Here is a 21413-nt window from a genome sequence, read left to right as displayed (position 1 = left end):
ATAAAGTGGCCAGTGAGTGTACATTGAAGTGCAATGAAAGCGTAGATATGTGCTAGTTCTAATGTTCCTTATAAGGTTTATATAAGATTATTGTTAATAATAATTATGCATTTTGGAGATTATCACAGGTCAAGATATTTAAAATGTAGGTGTAGTATTTTCCATGGCTTTCCATGAAATAATCCCCTTAAATAAAAGGTACTTTGTTGAGTTAGGAATATATGCTTGAAAAGAAACAGTTTTTTTTTTCTAAACCAGATTTTAGTGTTCCTTTAATGTCTCAGTAATGATAGGTACAACAAACCTTAACACCTGGACCCAATTCTGAAACTTTGACACAGGTTATTGACACTGTACATATCTTTGCAACTACTTTATCATTGTGAATCATACCTTGTTTTGTTCAGGCTAATTCCAACCTTCCTCTGGTGGTAAATATGAATGGATGTCTCCTGCTTTTCTTTTCCATTAATATTATGAAAGGAAAATGGCCCTATATATATATATATATATATATATATATATATATATATATATATATATATATATGAAAAATGGGTTAACCCGTACCCTGATAACAGATCCTCATCCCTAAATCATTATTAAGAAAAAAGAGAGGGAATGTTTTCACTGGTCCTAGAACCCAATGAATAAATGGAAATTTGGGGGTATGGGACTATAACGGATCTGTTATCTATAGTATAAAGGTAAGCAACAACATGGTAAAAACCAAACAAAATGTATTCTTTATTAAAATCATCAATACAAAAGATATATAACATGATCAGTAGCAGCATACAAACATTCTGGTAGTTGTGATAGATAGGGTGATTGCTTGTTCAATGCATTTCGCATTGACACTTTAATTCACCCAATACAAGGCCATGATTTCATAAGAGCCAAACTTCACAAACATATTCGTTTTCCAAACATTTTAATTTGACCACGGGTACCATCTCCCCCCAACATCCCACATATCTCCAGGCCAGATTGCCCCGTGAGGGCCTTGTGGTCCCCTCAGGAGGTGGCTTATATGTGCAAGCTGGACCAGTTTCACATGGACCCCACCATAGCAGGCAATCGGTGGATACCAATTTTTTAGCACTATCCGGGTTTTTACAATGTTGTTGCTTACCTTTATACTATAGATAACAGATCCGTTATAGTCCCATACCCCCAAATTTCCATTTACTCATTGGGTTCTAGGACCAGTGAAAATTTTCCCTCTCTTTTTTCTTAATATATATATATATATATATATATATATATATATATATATATATATATATATACACAGTGCATTGGGAAAGTATTCGGCCCCCTTGAACTTTTCGACCTTTTGCCACATTTCAGGCTTCAAACATAAAGATATAAAACTGTAATTTTTTGTGAAGAATCACCAACAAGTGGGACACAATCATGAAGTGGAACGAAATTTATCGGATATTTCAAATTTTTTTAACAAATAAAAAACTGAAAAATTGGGCGTGCAAAATTATTCAGCCCCCTTAAGTTAATACTTTGTAGCGTCACCTTTTGCTGCGATTACAGCTGTAAGTCGCTTGAGGTATGTCTCTATCAGTTTTGCACATCGAGAGACTGAAATTTTGGCCATTCCTCCTTGCAAAACAGCTGGAGCTCAGTGAGGTTGGATGGAGAGCATTTGTGAACAGCAGTTTTCAGTTCTTTCCACAGATTCTCGATTAGATTCAGGTCTGGACTTTGACTTGGCCATTCTAACACCTGGATATGTTTATTTGTGAACCATTCCATTGTAGATTTTGCTTTATGTTTTGGATCATTGTCTTGTTGGAAGACAAATCTCCGTCCCAGTCTCAGGTCTTTTGCAGACTCCATCAGGTTTTCTTCCAGAATGGTCCTGTATTTGGCTCCATCCATCTTCCCATCAATTTTAACCATCTTCCCTGTCCCTGCTGAAGAAAAGCAAGCCAAAACCATGATGCTGCCACCACCATATTTGACAGTGGGGATGGTGTGTTCAGGGTGATGAGCTGTGTTGCTTTTACGCCAAACATAACGCTTTGCATTGTTGCCAAAAAGTTTGATTTGGGTTTCATCTGACCAGAGCACCTTCTTCCACATGTTTGGTGTGTCTCCCAAGTGGCTTGTGGCAAACTTTAAATGACACTTTTTATGGATATCTTTAAGAAATGGCTTTTTTCTTGCCACTCTTCCATAAAGGCCAGATTTGTGCAGTATACGACTGATTGTTGTCCTATGGACAGAGTCTCCCACCTCAGCTGTAGATCTCTGCAGTTCATCCAGAGTGATCATGGGCCTCTTGGCTGCATCTCTGATTAGTCTTCTCCTTGTATGAGCTGAAAGTTTAGAGGGACGGCCAGGTCTTTGTAGATTTGCAGAGGTCTGATACTCCTTCCATTTCAATATTATCGCTTGCACAGTGCTCCTTGGGATGTTTAAAGTTTGGGAAATCTTTTTGTAACCAAATCCTGTTTTAAACTTCTCCACAACAGTATCTCGGACCTGCCTGGTGTGTTTGGCACCAATACCGCCTGTCCATTCTCATCCGATCCCATCCTCCAGACAGATGGAAAATAGGGTTTCCACACCCGCTGAAACGCGCTGCCCCATAGGGATGCATGGAGCATCCGATCAGGTCCGCCTGAAAAACTGACAGGCAGATCGGATCGGATTGCACGTGTGAAAGGGGCCTAGTGCTAACATTGACACATTTTACAATGGCCCTAACTCTAACACTGAAACAAACACTAACCTAGATCAAGTCCTAATCTAAATATTTAACGTTTTCTTTATTAATTTTTATTCAGACTTCTCCTTTAGTGTGGAGAAAAGGATACAAACTATCCTTTTCTCATCAGAGAAACCGTAATCACATGATTGAGAGCTAATCCTTTGACTTCTAACCATTAGTGTGAATGTTTGAGGTGGTTGTAACAGAGATATATACTGTATATACATGTGTGTATATATATATATATATATATACATTTATTTTAATATATATTTATATACACATATTTTCACAGTTAAAATCACTTTGTTGAATAGCTGTGCAACAAAAGTATAATTTTAGTCTGCAGACTTCTACATTAGCTGAAAACAATTTATGGTTGAAAAGACATTTTCCAATATCTTCGGTTTTCCATGGGCTTATAGGGCTTATTTATGATAATTTATCAACAATTCAGTGAAATAAGCAAGGATCAGTACTATGTTTAATGTGGCAGAAAGGGGGGCTATATAGCTATTATAGATAACTGATTTAAGTTAATTAATAATGACTAAATTAAAAGAAATGCTTAATATACAATACTGAATATAATGTTTCCGGTCTGGGCTATGGTTACATTGAGAGAAGTTCGATTTGGAAAGGATTATGCTGAAAGCAAGAAAGTTCTAGCAAGCAGTGCACTTTGAAAAAGCGTATTACAGGTATTTACATCATAAACTTTGTTTGTCTCATGCAGTGAAAGTTCCCTCCGGAATATTTTCTAATGCTTCAGTTGCTAAATTACTAAACTGCCTACACAGTTATGTTGGATGCTGTGATAGGAATCTAAACTTAGTGATAAAAAAAATGTCCAGCAGTGCATGTTTTCCAGATGTCTTCACAACAGAACAGATGTGTCAGTCAGTGTTTGTCATTCTGAATATTCCACTTGTGTTACTAATGTATCCAAATATGACTCAATGAGAGGACTGAAAACAAGAAGATTTGATAATTAGAGTCTACTTCCCACCATTTTTTCCCAAATATCAATGATTTGTCTAAAGCTTTCTTTGACCTGCAATTACATTGCATGATTCTTGCTTTACTTGCTGGCTGTTATGAGAATCTCTGATTTTAGTGTAGATGTCAACTTGACCCATTGCATTGAGGATGTGTTTGTCTGGTCTTGTATGATTGTTAACAATCCAGGTGCATTAATATGGTCACAAGGAATTAAGGGGTATTAAATAAGGCTTTTGACAACTAAATACTGTACAAGGAAGTGAAGTGGGAAATGTCATTATAATGGGGGACTTTAATTATCCTGATATAGACTGGGCAGAAGGAACCACACACTCAGCCAAGGCTCGGCAGTTCCTAAATGTTCTGCAGGACAATTTCATGGGTCAGATGGTGAATGCACCGACAAGAAACAATGCGGTACTTGACCTACTGATTACTAACAATGCAGACCTGCTCACGGATATAGAAATACAGGAGAACTTAGGAAACAGTGACCATAGGTCAATAAGTTTCAGTATTAATTACAGTAATAGGAAGCACAAGGGTAATATTAAGACGCTGAATTTCAAAAGAGCCAATTTCCCAAAACTGCGCTCACTGCTAGAAAATATCAATTGGGATAGAACCCTGGGAACAAAGAACACGGAGGAAAAATGGGAGTGCTTCAAGAGCATACTTAACAAGGGGATTGGCCAGTGCATTCCAAAGGGAAACAAATTTAAAAGAGCAAAGCTAAACCCTGGGTGGCTAAACTCCAACATAAAAAGGTATATTAGTGCTAAAGAAAAGGCCTTCAAAAAATACAAGTCATTGGCAGCATTTAAGCATTACAAAGAGTGTAATAAGAAATGTAAAGACGAAATCAGGGCGGCTAAAATAGAACACGAGAGACATATAGCGGAGGAGAGTAAAAAGAACCCCAAGAAGTTCTTTAAGTATATAAACAGTAAGAAAGCGAGGCCAGAACACATTGGCCCCATAAAAGATGACAAAGGAAATATGGCCACTGAGGACAGAGAAAAGGCGGAAGTGTTAAATAATTTCTTCTCTTCAGTCTTCACAAAATAATCGGGGGGATACACAAACCTAGCTTGTAAGGCCGAACTAAACCACACACCTCAGGAAATACCGCCATGGCTAACAGAAGATAGACTTAAAACGAAACTAGAGAAACTTAACATAAATAAATCACCGGGACCGGGTGGCTTGCACCTGAGGGTTCTTAAAGAGCTCAGCCAGGTGATTGCCAGACCATTATTCTTGATCTTTAAGGATAGTTTACAGACGGGTATGGTGCCAGCTGATTGGAAAAAAGCCAACGTGGTACCAATATTTAAAAAGGGGCCGAGATGTATCCCGGGTAACTATAGGCCGGTCAGCCTAACATCTGTAGTCTGCAAGATTTTGGAGGGGATGTTAAGGGACCACATACAAGACTTTAGTAATGAAAACTGTATTATTAGTAGTAATCAGCATGGATTCATGAAAAATCATTCTTGCCAAACCAATCTATTAACCTTCTACGATGAAGTGAGCTGCCACCTAGATAAAGGTAAGCCGGTGGATGTGGTGTACCTGGACTTTGCAAAGGCCTTTGACACCATTCCCCACAAACGCTTACTGTACAAACTAAGGAAGGTAGGTATGGACCATAGGGTGAGTACCTGGATAGAGAACTGGCTCCAGGGGAGAGTCCAGAGGGTGGTGATTAATGGGGAGTACTCGGATTGGGCGGGTGTGGAAAGTGGGGTCCCCCAGGGTTCTGTCCTGGGACCAATCCTGTTTAATTTATTCATAAATGATCTAGAGGAGGGGATATCTAGTACAATCTCAGTATTTGCGGATGATACTAAACTAAGCATGCCAATATCTTCTATGCAGGATGTGGAAACCTTACAAGCGGACCTGAACAAAATAACGGGGTGGGCAACTGCATGGCAGATGAGGTTTAATGTTGAAAAATGTAAAGTAATGCACTTGGGGGCCAGAAACCAGAAAGCAAGCTACTCACTAGGGGGGGAACCTCTGGGTGAGTCTAGGATGGAAAGGGACCTGGGGGTACTGGTAGACAACAGGCTTGGCAGTGGCATGCAATGCCAAGCCTCTGCAAGCAAAGCTAACAGAATACTGGGATGTATAAAAAAGGGGATTCACTCCAGAAATAAAGAGATTATTCTCCCGCTCTACAAGACTCTGGTCCGGCCACATTTGGAGTATGCTGTCCAGTTCTGGGCACCGGTCCTCAGGAAGGATGTGCTGGAATTGGAAAGAGTCCAGAGAAGGGCAACAAAAATAATTAGGGGAATGGAGGACATCAGCTATGAGGAAAGACTACAAGCACTGAACTTATTCTCTCTGGAGAAGAGACGATTGAGGGGTGATATGATATCAATGTACAAATACTGTACTGGCGACCCTAGCATAAGGAACAAACTATTCAGAGAGAGGAGATACAATAAGACACGTGGCCATTCACTAAAATTAGAGGAAAGGCGGTTTAACCTTAAAATGCGTAAGCGGTTCTTCACTGTAAGAGCGGTAAGGATGTGGAATTCTCTTCCACAAGCAGTCGTATCAGCTGGGAGCATTGATAGTTTCAAAAAACTATTAGATGGGCACCTTGGAGACCACAACATACAGGGGTATACAATGTACGGTTAAAAGCAAACACACACACATCATAGGTTGAACTGGATGGACTGATGTCTTTTTTCAACCTCACTAACTATGTAACTATGTAACTATGTAACTATGAAGCCAACTCAGTCTGCAGCAGTTTGACTAAAATGGGTTATGTAGATATCTAAGTATCAAGTACTCTTGTCTGTTGAACTACGTAATGCCCTGAAATATGTAACTTTGAAGGTACTTGAATAATATCAGATATTTATAGAATGAAATGGTGCATGTAGTTTTATAAGCACAGGCTGATTAGGACTGGTGATGAGATGAACAGTCCTGGGTTCAGTTCGGCAGGGGTTTGTGGAACTTCAAAGAAATTCAGATGGCAAACTCGACCTCCTTTAAAACCAATAGAAGTCAAATCTGTAAGATTAAACATATTCATTTTCTGGGCTAATAGGCAAGCGGGTGTAAAAAAAAAATAGCATGTGATTGCTACAATTAAGCTCTCATTTTGCTATTGCTATTGTACAGATCACACAATCCCCCCAAAAGACAAAGCAGACCCCTAAGGGTCTGTTGTCGTTTGTGGGGGAACTTTAAAGGGGCCTGTGTGTGTTCTTTTTTTTTTTTTTTTTTAAAGAAAATGTATACTAGACTCTTTGGGGTTGATTTACTAAAACTGGAGAGTGCAAAATCTGGTGCAGCTCTGCATTGAAACCAGTCAGCTTTCAGGCTTTTTTTTTTTTTTAAAGCTTAATTAAACAAGCTGAAGTTAGTAGCTCATTGGCTTCTAGGCACAGCTGCACCATATTTTGCACTCCCCAATTTTAATAAAACAACCCACGAGTTTAGTATGGATTTTAAAGGATAGGTTTACTTAAAAAAAAAAAATAATAATTGCACATTTTTTCAGGTAAACAAATATGCATTTTCTATTTTTTTTTTTGTAGGAGCCTGGAGGGCATTGCATCCACAATCTCCTGCCATGCAGAACTCCTACAGACTGCCAGTGTAAGCTGTCTGCCCATACAGTTTCACAAAGACAGAAAGATTTAATGAACTATTTGAGCACCCAACAGCGCCAAAAGCTGTGAAGGCTGTCAGTACTCGTAGTTCATTTATTCACGTGGGTGAGCCCCTCATGGCCATGCTCTTTTCATTTAATTTGTTTTTATTGAAGGTTTTAAATTTCGTTCAGAACAATTCAAACAGTAGAGATACAGTGAATTAACAAGAACGTAAAAATACAATGATATTTCCTTGTAAAAGTATATAAAGGCACATAATAGTTTGAGAAAATAAAAATACAATTTAAAATACCATAGCATTGCCATCAAAACAGGTCAATTAATCCAAATATTATTATGTCAACAGTTCCCATGGAACACGATGTGCCACGTATCCAGACAACAATGGGAGCACAAACTGTGTCCGGACCTGTGACACACACCCCACGGTACAAGAGTAATGGAGGGAGATAAAGGAAACATCATCATCTAAATATAAGAGAGTAGGAACGAAACTAAAGCAAGCAACATAAAATAAGGGAATAAACAAAGGAAATAAACAAAATTAAACAAAATTACGATCTGTAAGGTCTCATTAGTCTTCATTAAGTTCATTAAATATCATTTGATCTCAAACGTATCATACTTAAGAGGGAGATTCTGGGTAATGTGCAACCCACACCTGCCCCATGTTCAAGAAACGGGTATGTGAACCATTAAAGTAGGCAAAAAACTTCTCATAAATGTAGTGAGTGTTTACTCTATTAATGACGTCTGTAAGATTTGGTACACTTATTGACTTCCACTTGTAAGTGATGGATAATCTTGCTGTTATTAATATGTGGGTAACTGCCTGAAATTGTGTAGGAAATTTCTCAATACCCAAGTTTAATAAGGCCAGATCTGTTATGGGGGAGATAGTATCCCAGTCATTTTTGCTATTAAGGAAAATACTGAGTTCCAAAAACTTTGAAGACAATTACATTCCCACATCAGGTGTATTGGAGTACCATGTGCCCCACAATCTCTCCAGCACAAGCCAGGGGGAGTTTTAAAGATTTGTGATAAATGCACAGGGGTCAGGTAACTTCTATGGTTAACCAAGGTATGGGTGATACTATTGAGATCACAGATAAGAATCAGAAATAGGCCCTTTGGATCTGCAATAGCTTCATGTAAATGGAAAGCAACAGAGTTCTTTATAGCTATCAGAACTCCACGTTTCTTTGTTGGCCCCAATGCCGTGAAGACGCGTGGGAATAGTCTATCTGCACAATACGGTTGTTTTTGACGTGCAAAGTGAGTCTCTTGTATAAAGAGGACATCAGCTTTTAAAGATTTAGCATCACGCCACATAGCTCTTCAATAAACTATCATTGAGGTAATGCACTATGGGCTTGTCCCATCTGTTTGTTGTCCCTCACCTTCTATGAGATATCCTGTGAGGCATTCTGAGAAGGGTCTTTGAGTGGAGTTTGAGCCGGTTCCATCAGGTGGCTCGGATGTCCTGGGAGCAGCTGTGCTTGGGAGATAGGCTGGAGTAGTCCTGAACTACCCGATGCGCTTATCCCACTGCTTTCCAGTAAGAGGCTGTGTATGGTGGTCGGGACCTCACATTGTCTGTTATCTCCATATTCACCTGGGTGGACGGATTCTGCCCTTTACCTGTTTTGAACTGTTTTTTGCATCTTTGGCTATATTGGTTGGAAGATCCACTTCCTTATAACACTTCTATTTGGACTATCATTTCCAATTTCTGATCAAATTGGATTAGGATTTAAACCCATTCATATGTATTATGAGATTGCTTTATACATTGTTGTGTGTTTTAATCATTTATGTATGCATCTAACACTTCTCTGTCATTGGTGAATGTGTAATCTACTTCATGCTTTAGTGCAACCCCCTTTTGCATTTTTCATCTTCCTTAACTCACCAGTGTTAGGAGTTTGCTGCTTTAGCTCTAGAAGGGCGCGGGTGATATTTTCTTTATAATAACATAATAAGACAAGGTCTCAAAAAAAGAGTAGAGGTGAACCTCAGAATGCGAAACAGTTCGCATAATAACAGTGGGGGGGTTAATACTCCACATCTACGTCTGCATCCGGTGCAGGTGGTGCAAATCCACACAGCCTTTCAGGCCTATGAGGCAGTAGTGGTGCTGGGGGCTCAAGTGGGTTTTAAAACTCAGTCAGTTTGTGGGGTCCCGTACTGGCTTTCCTCTTCTCCATGATTGCGGCTAGGTAGGGTAGCTGCCTTACTGGGGTGTGGGTTGCTGTCTTGGGTTGCTGATGTTGCGGATTGCAGCCATCTCCCTCAGCCACGCCCCCGGCCATGCTCCTTTCAAATAGTGACACCTGGTATGGGGAGAAGATCTTCGTCCTGCTGTAACAGGGGTGTGGAGAGCAGAAAGCAGCTGCAGGATCAGGAACATGTTACATGTCATGTCATGTAGCCTGTCATGTAGTCTGTCATGTTCATCCACGCTAAACATCCTAACTATTTGGCTTTTGGAAAAATGTCCCAGCTGCCAGTGTTAGGCCTGAGATAGCGTCCATGCCAAAATCAGCATGCTTGCACTTCATTTAAACTGCAAGTCTGTCTGCCGTGGTGAAGACAGTACTTTTTTAATTAATGAATTCCTGTGCATGAATGATCTGGTTGTGTGGGCAGAGTCTTGCACATCCACGCTGTTTTTAAAATATGACAGTGGGTGGAGGGAGAGGATCCCCCAGAGGCTGTCACAGTGGAAGGGGTGTGAGGAGGGCCTGCTAAGCATGTTATAGGCACTTTAATATAGGTATAACATGTAACACGATTAAAAGGGGAACTTCCTCTTTAAAGGTGTATGTAGAGACCAAAATTGCATCACCACTCTAAAGATTTTTTCTTTTTTTTAAAGACTAAGGTCCTTTATAATTTAAAAACATAAACATGAAAGCTGGCTTACTGGAAATTCTAAAAATAATAACTAGGCTATCCTTTTCACCATTATTATACAAGATTTATACATACTGTTCTTTTTGTTACTGAAGGGCTTTCCAGATTATCACTGAAGCCCAAACTTTAACAAACTATAGTGTGATGGAACCTCCACTTAAAGGAACATTGTCCATTTTTAAAACTATTATTTAGTAAATATATTTGTAATATTAAAATATTATTTTTTAAATCTTCACATTCCTTATATATGTAACAGGCAATGATTTTAGTTCAAATTTGATCCACTGTATGTATTTTAATATTTTCTTACAATTTTAAACATCCTCTTGTGGTAGCCATTTAAGGAAGAATGGACTGCGTAGAAGAAAAGATTACATTTAATCATTAGTATTTTCTTTATTTTACCCTTTGTTTATTGCATGCTGTAAATGTCTCCTTCGAACCAAGAATGATGAATTTAACCTGTCTCAAATATTTGCACAGCTAGCTGGTGCTTATTATATTACTGTGTTCCTGACGTGTGAGTTTTTTCAAGGTTTCAAAAAAGTGGAACAGTGTGTGAGCTAAGGACATTTTGCCTGGTATTATATTTTTTACATAAAAGTGATACAAATGCAAGTAAATATAAATTAGTATTAAATGGATGAGCAGATATTGTACAATGATTTTTTTTGCCATGTAGATATTAATATTTATTGATTAATGTTTTTCATAATACTATATTTTTTGAAATATTTAAGGCCTACTCATATTCAGAGGACTTGAAAATCTTACCAAACACCCTACATATCTGCAACAGCAATATATTAAGTGACAATAAACTGTGGATCAAGTACAAAAAAAGACAATATTACATTTTACACATATTATATTTTCTTTTGCTTGCAAAATACAGAAGGAATTTGTCGAGTTTAATTCTAATCGTCAAGTATATCTTTCTTGTCTCATAGGTATTAAAGTCTGGGTCCCTGGATATTTATTTTGAGTAATCCTCCAACAACAGCAAAAATCCTGTGTGGAATAATACTGGAATTTCTAAGACAGTATTTGGGAGCTGTTCAGTTCACAATTTGTTAAAGGGAGAAAAATGAAGATGGGCAGACAAGAAATGTGCCACTATCTTCAGCTTATAGCTCTTTTCTTTTGTCTATCTGGAATAAGCCAAGCCGAGCTTTCAATGTCTACATCGAAGCCTTACATTCAGTCTGGGAGATCAAGAACTAAGCGGAGCTGGGTTTGGAACCAATTCTTTGTGCTGGAGGAATATACAGGCTCAGAACCTCTGTATGTTGGTAAAGTAAGTACAGTAATTGACGTGTATGCTCATTTATATTACATGTTGTTATTAATATTTGCATTAGTGTATTAGAAATTAAAGCAGTGAGCAGTAATTGCAAGACAACAACAGCAGATGGTTCATATATCTAAAACTTAGACTTGTCTTTGTTTGTCATATCAGCTTCAATAAACATGATAAACAACAGTTTAAGTCATAGCTTATGTTATGTCATTAATAATTATAACCCTTCACATTCATGTTTCTCCTGTAGGCTCTGTGGATGCAAATGTTAATACAATAAAAGGTCAAGTCTGTTGTGTGTTTTTTCTAAGTGAAAGAATGCAAAAATCTGGAATCTGACAAAACGTGACAATTAAAATATTAGTGAATTCAACATGTTATTAGTTACAAGCATTTATCCAATAAAGTCATAAAGAATCTACATGTTTGGGTCAGTTACTAAGCATTAACCTTATTAGATTTTCATGACAATTAGGAAATGAATATGCTCAAAAATATACATCAGCAGTGGCAGCCTACTTATTACCCTCAGACACCAAATAATGCAATGAGGAAAGGTATGGGACATATTTCCCTATCTGCCAAAGGACCATTCATTTTTGTTTCTTGGTTTCAGCAGATTGGTATGTATACACACTAACATTTAGCTTCAATGTGTTAGCTGTTATAACTAAAATCATTTACTTCTTTATCAAATTTCACAAACCTGTGACTTTTTAGGTGAAATTCGTACGTTTAAAAGTGTATTTATAGTTAAAAATTTTACAAGAATTAGAAAAAAAGAGTTACAAGCCTGGCTGTAATTGCCATCAGTGTCCCCATGGATGTAGATTCATCCTCTCTATTGTTATTTCAATTATTGTCACCAAGAGATGTTCCACAGAAACATGTGGCAAGAGGAAATCTTCCAGTGGGGACACCTGTTCTGGTTGAAAGTGTCAAAGTGGGAAATTCTCTAATTTTGGACAGATTCACTTTAACTTCTTGTTGTGTTTTTAAGACAAGATGTGAAAGGAACACTTCCCTCTTATGACTTGGCAAGCAAAAAAAAAAAAAAAACACATTTATACTCTACCACTAATGCTATAGTGTGTATACAGGAGCATACCTACAGAGGTACCAGGGTTCGCAATTGCAACCCAGGCCATGCTGAAGGGAGCCTGTGCAGCCCCCTGTATGTCTGGGTAGGAGGAGCAGTGGGGGGTGGCTGCATAAAGAAAAAACAATCTCTCTATGTTCCTCCTACAGCCGCTAAATCAACACTTTTTCTCCTTTCCTTCCCAAATGCATTTATTAGCTGTAGGAGGAAAATTGAGAGATCAGTTCTATATGCAACAGCCCCCCCAACCCTCCTACCCAGCCCCCCTGTGCTGTCTCTTGGACATTCCCTCATCTCATGCAGTTCTGCCGGGTTCCCCCTCCCCTTTCCCTCCAGCTGCTGCAAGGAATAGATCAAGATAAAGAGTGGGGACGGGGCCAGTAAATGTGTAATTTACTGGCCCCCTACTTGTCTGAATGAATAGAACCAGTGATCTGTACTAGTCACTGACTCTATTCATAACTGAAACATAGTAAACATAGTACTATGCCTTAGTTTGTGAATGAGCGGGAAGCCCAGGGCTGAGCTATTCCTGTCCATTCATCCTGTGCAGCTGTGTCCTCAATCTCCTTTCTCTGTTCAATGGTGGAACATCAGAGGTATTTCACCAAAGCCTCACAACAGGGCTCCTAAAATAAAAAAAAAAAAAAAAAAAAAAAAAAAACGAAATGAAAAATAATATTGTTAAAAAAAATGTAAAAAATATAAATAAATACAAAAATACTGACACCAGTGGCGGAACTACCAGGGTCACATAGGTAGCACTTGCATCTGGACCCTGGTGTTCAGCCACTGGGCTCAGAGGGAAGAGCCCTGGCTGGGGGTCAGGAGGGCCCTTCATGGTTTCTTGCACCGAGGCCCCAGAAGGTTCTAGTTATGCCACTGCGTATGTATAGTCTAATATGATTGTTGTCACACATACCTTTCATAAAAATCTGTTATATGCATCACAAAATGTGGTTTTATGCTTAACCTATTCAGAAATATGTCTAATGTTTTGATATACATTGATGACATGTCCACTTCAGTCATAATAAGAAATAGTCCCTATGATCTAAAACAAGCTTACTAAGCCTACTTGTTTCTGCACTGTTCTGTGTAAATTAAACAGCCTTGATCAATTTAGTGTACTCATCTGCAAACTTTAATGCAGCATACAAATAACTTTTCCACTAGATATTGTCATTACTATTTCTAGCAGTATAAACCGATTATTATTTGGTCTAATAGTTTTATTATAGGAGTAGTGTTCTTGAAAATGGGCTCATTACATTCCTAATTAAACAAAGTGAACATTTCTAAGAATACTCTGTCTAATTTGAAGTCCATTTACAAAACTTCAACTTGGAAAAAAATCATATTACATTTATTACTAATGGGGTAAATTATCACACAAAGCACAAAGTTAAATGATGTAACTGCATTTTTTCAACTGTATGTATGAAGTTTCAAAGTGAATATGCAATATCATAATTTTTTCATTTTTTTGAACAATAGTTAGAACAGAACAGGCAGTTGTGATAATAAAATGGGGCAGAGTTTGGTTCACTAGGCAATCGATGAACCTGAACACCAAACATAGCACCGAACGTCATTGAAGTCAATGGGAGCCAGACTGTGTGTGTGTGTGTGTGTGTGTCTATATATATATATATATATATATATATATATATATATATATATACTGGGTTTTTTTGCCCCTTTTTAGGCTAACTTGCAAGCTTTGACTAAAATAGAGCATGGCTAGCTCGGCACTGCCATTGGGGACATGTGTCAATACAAACCTACAAACCATGTTTTTTTTTTAATGCTATTCAGCAGGGAGAGGGTCTAATAATGCAAATTATATGGCAACATTAAAAGTACACAAATCCTTTAAGTCAAATCCTGGGATGCATTAAACTTCTATTTGATGTTTTGGAGCTATATGATGCACTCCTTGAAATTTAAATACTTTATTTACAAAAAGCTAATGAAAATCTGTCATTTATTGGCAATAGTGTCATTGCCATTTAGTGCCAAGTACCCTTGTTAAATGACATATTCCAGCTGACTCCTGTTTGTCATTTAGTGGTGGAATAGCAGCAGAAGAACATTGTCAGGTGCAGCAGGCTCTTGTGTCGGCGGGTAAACATAGTTGGGTGGTGGGTCACAACTGAAGTGGATCTAGATCACTTTGTGTTTTTATTAAGTAATACAGGGTACTATATACCCTGTACTCATTTACCTAGGAAAAGCTAAGACATCTGGGGCTCCCTTATTCTAAAGTGGGTTACCAGATTCTGATGAGCCCCCCCATAACCCTGCATCCCTTTTAGGTGATCCCTGCATCCCTTTAACAATGAGAACAACATGTCGTGCAATAGGGAAGCTTTGCTGCTCCTCCTTGCAAAGTACCTTCTCAATGTTGCAGCATGTGGCCTGGCATGGTTTAGTCGAGGGAGCTGCATGCTCATTGTCCCCTTTACCTGGATAAGGGTCTATTATGAACCTTTAGAGGGACCCCACACTTTTTAATGGCCCTAGCCCCTAAACAAAAATCACAAAAAATGATGTCCCCCTTAAAATTCATAAACTACTCTTATTCAGACATGCAGCTTGGGTGGCCAGGAAAGGGGGTAGTGGACATGTTTCTCCCAAATAAAGTCAAAGCAAGCATGGACTGTACTGTGAGGACCACAGATATAAACAATGCACATAAAGATGCCTTCACCTTGTCCAATAAAATTGAGTTTGAATGTTACAGAGATGGTCTTGTCTTCACATGACTGAGCTGGTAAAAAAGTATTCCAAGAAGCACAATTTGTATCTAAAATTTCTGCTTTTAAAAAAAAATCTTATTGCAATTTGAGTGTGGCAAAAATCCTTTCTCTCTGTGGCTCCAACAGTTGCCAAGATGAAGAAAAGTTATCATTCTTCCTCTGAACATCACTGCTGGCATTTCTAAGTCACACTCAAACAGTTGAAACCCAATGTCTCAAAGTTTTATTGGGTTTTTGCTTCTCCAATTCAGATTTTGTTAGATGCCGGTGCTGTATACATATATATATATATATATATATATATATATATATATATATATATATATATATATATAAAACACAGTATGATCTGCAGCTCTAGTACTCTTACTAAAGATGCGAAAGCTGCTGGAGAGTTTAGATAGATATGTTTCAGAAAGAAATCACAATGCATATGTTGAAAACCCCTTTTTCGTATTGTAGGGTGTGATCGGGAAACTCATTAGCCTTTTGTAGACCTTAGCAGTTCTTAGCAGGTGCAAAACATCTTTAATACAATATATGTGCACATGATCATGCAAATGTATTTTATATTTTACATTATTCTTTGCATCCTTTTTTAAGATTTACCACTGAACTTCCTTTCTGAGGGATAGCTCAAATGAAAAATTGATTAGGTGTCCCCCCATGTTAGAAAATGTTCTGAAAGTATCAAAGTATCTATGGATAAAGTGTGTGATGGTTTTGAATTATTGTATGTGGAACAAAACATGAGTTAAAAATCGGATTAATACTTGAGTATGTTTCAGGCTCCTTCATATTAAAATTAGATGCTTTCTATCAGGGAGATGGCTAGTACTTTAAATATCAGAATATTTACACATATTGCAGGATAATTTTATGGGATCAATTGCAGAAGCCCAACTAAAACTGATTATCTGCTGGATCTGTTAAAACAAGGCAGTCAATAGAAAATGTTCATGTCACAGAAAATCTGGGCAAACATGATCATAATATGTATATTAAAAAAGAATAGGGCAACCATGCAAAAGAAATGACTATCAAATATGGAGACCATCCATAAATAAAAATGGGGATTTAGTTCCACCATATGGCCATATCGTGCTCAAGCCCACCACTGCGTCAAAGTACCCCATTATCGGTGGGTCCTACACTATTCATAAAAAAGGGGTGAATCCAGCCTCTCTTACCCTTGGAGACAACGCTCCTTGCTGGGAAGGTGTGCTAATGCACTGCAGGGGACTCCTCCTATATCTACTTGATAGAGGACACCAATAGAGTACAGGTGTGTGTGGGGGATGGGATGCTCAACCTCATAAGTCTGGTAAGACCAAATACATAATAAACAAGCAAAAAATTGGGGGAGCAGACCCTGAACATGTATATCTAAAGCCGGTGCAGCTATGGACCAAGCAACTTGTATATTAAAAAAGAATAGCGCAACCATGCAAAAGAAATGACTATCAAATATGGAGACCATCCATAAATAAAAATGGGGATTTAGTTCCACCATATGGCCATATCGTGCTCAAGCCCACCACTGCGTCAAAGTACCCCATTATCGGTGGGTCCTACACTATCCATAAAAAAGGGGTGAATCCAGCCTCTCTTACCCTTGGAGACAACGCTCCTTGCTGGGAAGGTGTGCTAATGCACTGCAGGGGACTCCTCCTATATCTACTTGATAGAGGACACCAATAGAGTACAGGTGTGTGTGGGGGATGGGATGCTCAACCCCATAAGTCTGGTCAGACCGAATACATAATAAACAAGCAAAAAATTGGTCTCCATATTTGATAGTCATTTCTTTTGCATGGTTGCGCTATTCATTTTTAATATACATGTTGCTTGGTCCATAGCTGCACCGGCTTTAGATATACATGTTCAGGGTCTGCTCCCCCAATTTTTTGCTTGTTTATGATCATAATATGGTTTAGTGGCATTTTATCTATAATAAATAAATACTGTTGGGAAAAGAAAAACACTTACTTTTAAGACAGGCAATATTCCTGTGTTTAGGGACAAGGTGTCCTTGTAGGTTATGGACTTAACACTATCATGCATTGGCAGTATTTACCTTGTACAGCTAGCAGCTAATTTCCTAAACTTAAACAAGCATGGGTTGACAGAAATTGATAGGTTTGTCCCTATATAAAGATATGACCTTACTTTTATGCAGTTTTATTTTTATTTTCCAAACAAGTTCTCCAAAAGGTTATTGTGAAAAAAAAATTGAGCGTGGAATGGCAAATAAAAAAAAAATAGACAGAATGTACGATCTCAGTCACAAGGAGAAACGAAATTAACTGAAATGATTCATTGGCAAAAGTCAAATAAGGGGGGGGGGATATAATCACAGTACATACAATACAAAAAAAAACATACATAAAATAAAATCACATTTTTAAAGCATTGTTATGTACTATTCAGAGGTTATGGACTTGCATAGGGGGATTTTGGGAAAGTCTTGCTGAAGTTGGACTTACATTTTAACCACTTCGGCTCCAGAATATTTTACCCCTTTCATGACCAGGCCAGTATTTGATCACCACTGGATTTTTAAGTTTTGAAATATGAATGAAAAAAGCCCCACATTTTTTTTTTTTTAAACAATATTTTTTACTCTCTGCTAATAAACATGTCCAAAAACACATCAAATGTATTCATATATTTTGTTCAGCATGTATTCTGTTACATGGACCCATTTAGTACTCATCCTGATCATGCTAAATCTTACTTTACTGTCATACTCAGTTCTGCACTCACCCCGCCCTGCTCTCTTTTAGACAACCACACCTACCTTTCCAATAAGGAATACTGGAGACTTCTTGCACATATCTTGCTTTCAGGGCAAATGCACCACCTACCTCTCTGCTCTGCTCAGCGTGGCACTCCTCCCACCTCTGTGTTCTTATTGCAATATTACATTCTCTTCCTGTGTGTACATTCTCCCTTCATTGTCATGCAGACTCTGTAGTATTTGCAAGCCTAGAGAACACACAGTCAGAGCACAGGTACTGCACACCCAGGAACAGTACACAGTTATGCCCCGTACACACGTGCAGATTATCTGCAGACTTTTGTCTGCAGACTTACCTTTTCTATGTAGTGCAAGGGCCTGCCAGATTGCATACAAATTGAAAGTGTTTAGGTTTGACCTCATATTATATGGTTTTGGTAAGTCTGCAGACAAAAGTCTGCAGATAATCTGCACGTGTGTACGGGGCATTAGACCACAAACAGTAGACAAACACAAGGGACAGAGCACATACAACAGATAGGACCTACACAATGTAACCTTGGGGAAATTAACTTAATAGTGAAGAGTTTTTAAGTAAGTACATGACAGTCAGGAAAGGTGGTTCTATGGCTTGGTGGCCCACTTTTATTTTAAATCAAACAAAAAAGTTAAATAAAGCAGTTGCCCTCACAGGGGGTTCCACCACTACTTCAAAATACAAAAGAAAATGTCTTTAAAGTGTAGCAATATTTCCAGACATTTGGCCTGATGTGGGTCTGCCATTGTTACCAGTAACACTTCCAACACATTTAAGTTGAAAACCCAAGTGTGAGATTTGAGGCAATGACCATTCCGGCATCTTTGGTTTGTTTTGTTTATTTTATATTGGGGATGGGAGAAGGGAATGAGTGGGATACTCCTCTGGCTCAACTAGGTATAACTGGGACACTTCTGCAGAAAAATGCCTATTAGCGCTGTCTTGACGTCAGCTGGATGCCAACCAACGCTTACTGGCGCTTGAAAACACTGAATTGCTGAACTGTGCAAGAACTTTGACTTTAACACTCTGGTTAACTCAAAAGATCCTGGACTGTAGTGAGACTTCACTCTTGACACTCTGTTGGCTCAAAAGTCCTGTGAACAGCTCCCTCCAGCCCTTCACTGACTGAGGTAGCTCCTTGTAACTGCTTGTGCTGCTGCAACTCTCAACACTATACACTGCACACTGCACGCTGTACACTTAACTCTTCAGGGCCCAACCACTGGTGCCCCTTTACACTTTCAGGGTCCTCTAACTAGGCACCCCCTCTGACACTTCAGGGTCCTCTGACTAGGCACCCCCTCTGACACGTCAGAGTCCTCTGACTAGGCACCCCCTCTACCGCTAGCTAGCTCCTGGATCCCCTGTACCTTCACTGAAGTGGTCCCCTCTCAGCAAGGCAGACCCCCAGGGGCAGTCCACAATACTCACAAACTTGGAATGCTTTCCTGGAACTGGGCCCCTACTTCTCCGCTGGTCCTCGGCACACCGGATCCTCTCTGCAGCTCAGCTCAGCTCTATCTGTACTCTCAGGCAAGCCGCCCGAGACACCCAATCCTTCTGACAGGAGGAGAGACAGCCATACTCTCCCTCCTGGGACTCTGCTTCCCACCAAAGACACTGCATCATGCCCTCCCCCCAAACTTATACCCACTCCCAGAATCCTGTGCGGCAGAATCTGCCGTCTGGGGTAGATACAAGCCTGAATTTGCCACTGATTGGGTTTCCTCCACTGTCCAATGCAAAGCCTCCCATGGAGCCAGTGGGGAGACTCCCCAGTCTCAACAGCAACACCTGGGAGACATGACAGCGCAGCTGAAAATCATGGCCCAGCTGTTAGGGAGCCAAGGCCCACTATGCTTCTGCCTAGCACCTACCTTGTAGGGTGCTACAAAAGTATAAGTCCAATCAAAACCTAACTAACGCTAAACTTGCTCTGTGCCACATTATAAAACTATTCTATCTAACCCTGTAAAGAAAAAATCATTGTACTTACCTTTTCTACAACTGATCTGGTCCGATCTCACGCTGAACTGTCAGTGGCGGCTTCAGCTTGGAGATGGATGCAGGAGAGGCACTCGACAATGGAAGCCCCATAGTAAGTCAACGGGTAACGTCACTTCCCATTAATTTCACAGCCATTGTCGGTCCTCTTCTGCACAGAGCTTCCATCACAGGAGACGGGACTAGATCGGGTGTAGAAAAGGTAAGTACAGTGATTTTTGCTTTACAGGGTTAGATACAATAGTCTTAGAATGTGGCAATATGCAGGTTTAGCATTAGTTAGGTTTTGACTGGACTTATCCTTTAAGCCTCCTGGCTTGCTTTAGCAGTGCCACTGCTTTAACCTAGCTTAAGCCTCTGATATGGTCCCTTAGACCAACCTCCCAGCAGCCCCTATGCTTATGCAGCATTTTCATCTCGTGCAGGTCTCCTGAACATTCAGCTTCTTGCCATTCTGGCTGCTCCCTGGCCTGCTTAGAAACCTTCTATCTATTCTGCAGTAGTCCTTGCCTGTACTGTGCAGACACGCACACTTCTGGCTGCACCTTTGCAGCCTCGCATACTCACGGGGAGGCTGGAGCCCTGAACTGCTGTCAGGCATTGGATTATAAAGGCTGTGCACACCTGAAAACACTCCCTAATGGTCCCTGGTAAGACCCAGACACAGGAATAGAGGCTTTGTCCTTCCCAAGACTTTTTGAATCCCACACATTCTAGAAACCAATTCAGGAAAACTGGAGACAACTGTAAAACCAACTTTCTCAACCCAACACAAACATTCCAAAGCCTCTCACTCTGCAGTTGTGAGAAACCTGTGTGCTTTTTACCTTTACTTCCATAGTGGCATGGTCTAGCAGTGTTAAAGCATAGACAGAACATATACAGCACATGCAGTCAGAGTACACACACCTAATGCTGCACAGGGCACACACAGTCTGAGAATGCATGCAGGACACAGGGCACACACAGTCTGAAAATGCATGCAGAACACAGGGTGCACACAGTCTGAAAACTCAAATAGCATGAATATGCACATTATGTGAACACATGCAGCAGTAAAGAAACAAAATCTGTGAACATACATTTCAGAAAGGACACACTCAGTTTAATAATACAGAAAGCACATGGTGTTCACAAATTTTGAGAATACATAAAGC

The 21413-nt window shown here is 39.3% G+C and overlaps 1 protein-coding gene across 2 annotated transcripts in view; it reads left to right on the top strand.

Moving 5' to 3' along the window:
- LOC309556100 (cadherin-7-like) overlaps nt 1–21413 on the top strand; it is a 299042-nt gene that overhangs the window by 32668 nt on the left and 244961 nt on the right. For both annotated transcript variants that reach the window (XM_082258423.1, XM_082258422.1), the window contains exon 2: nt 11262–11608. In XM_082258423.1, coding sequence (XP_082114549.1) covers nt 11399–11608 — 210 coding nt within the window. In that variant the 5' untranslated portion in view covers nt 11262–11398. The remainder of the gene's footprint in view (nt 1–11261; nt 11609–21413) is intronic.

The sequence above is a fragment of the Pelophylax lessonae genome, assembly GCF_965119305.1.
Source record: "Pelophylax lessonae genome assembly, chromosome: 5".
NCBI lineage: Eukaryota > Metazoa > Chordata > Amphibia > Anura > Ranidae > Pelophylax > Pelophylax lessonae.
Note: the sequence above shows the minus strand (reverse complement) of the source record. Positions and strands in the feature narration are given on the sequence as shown.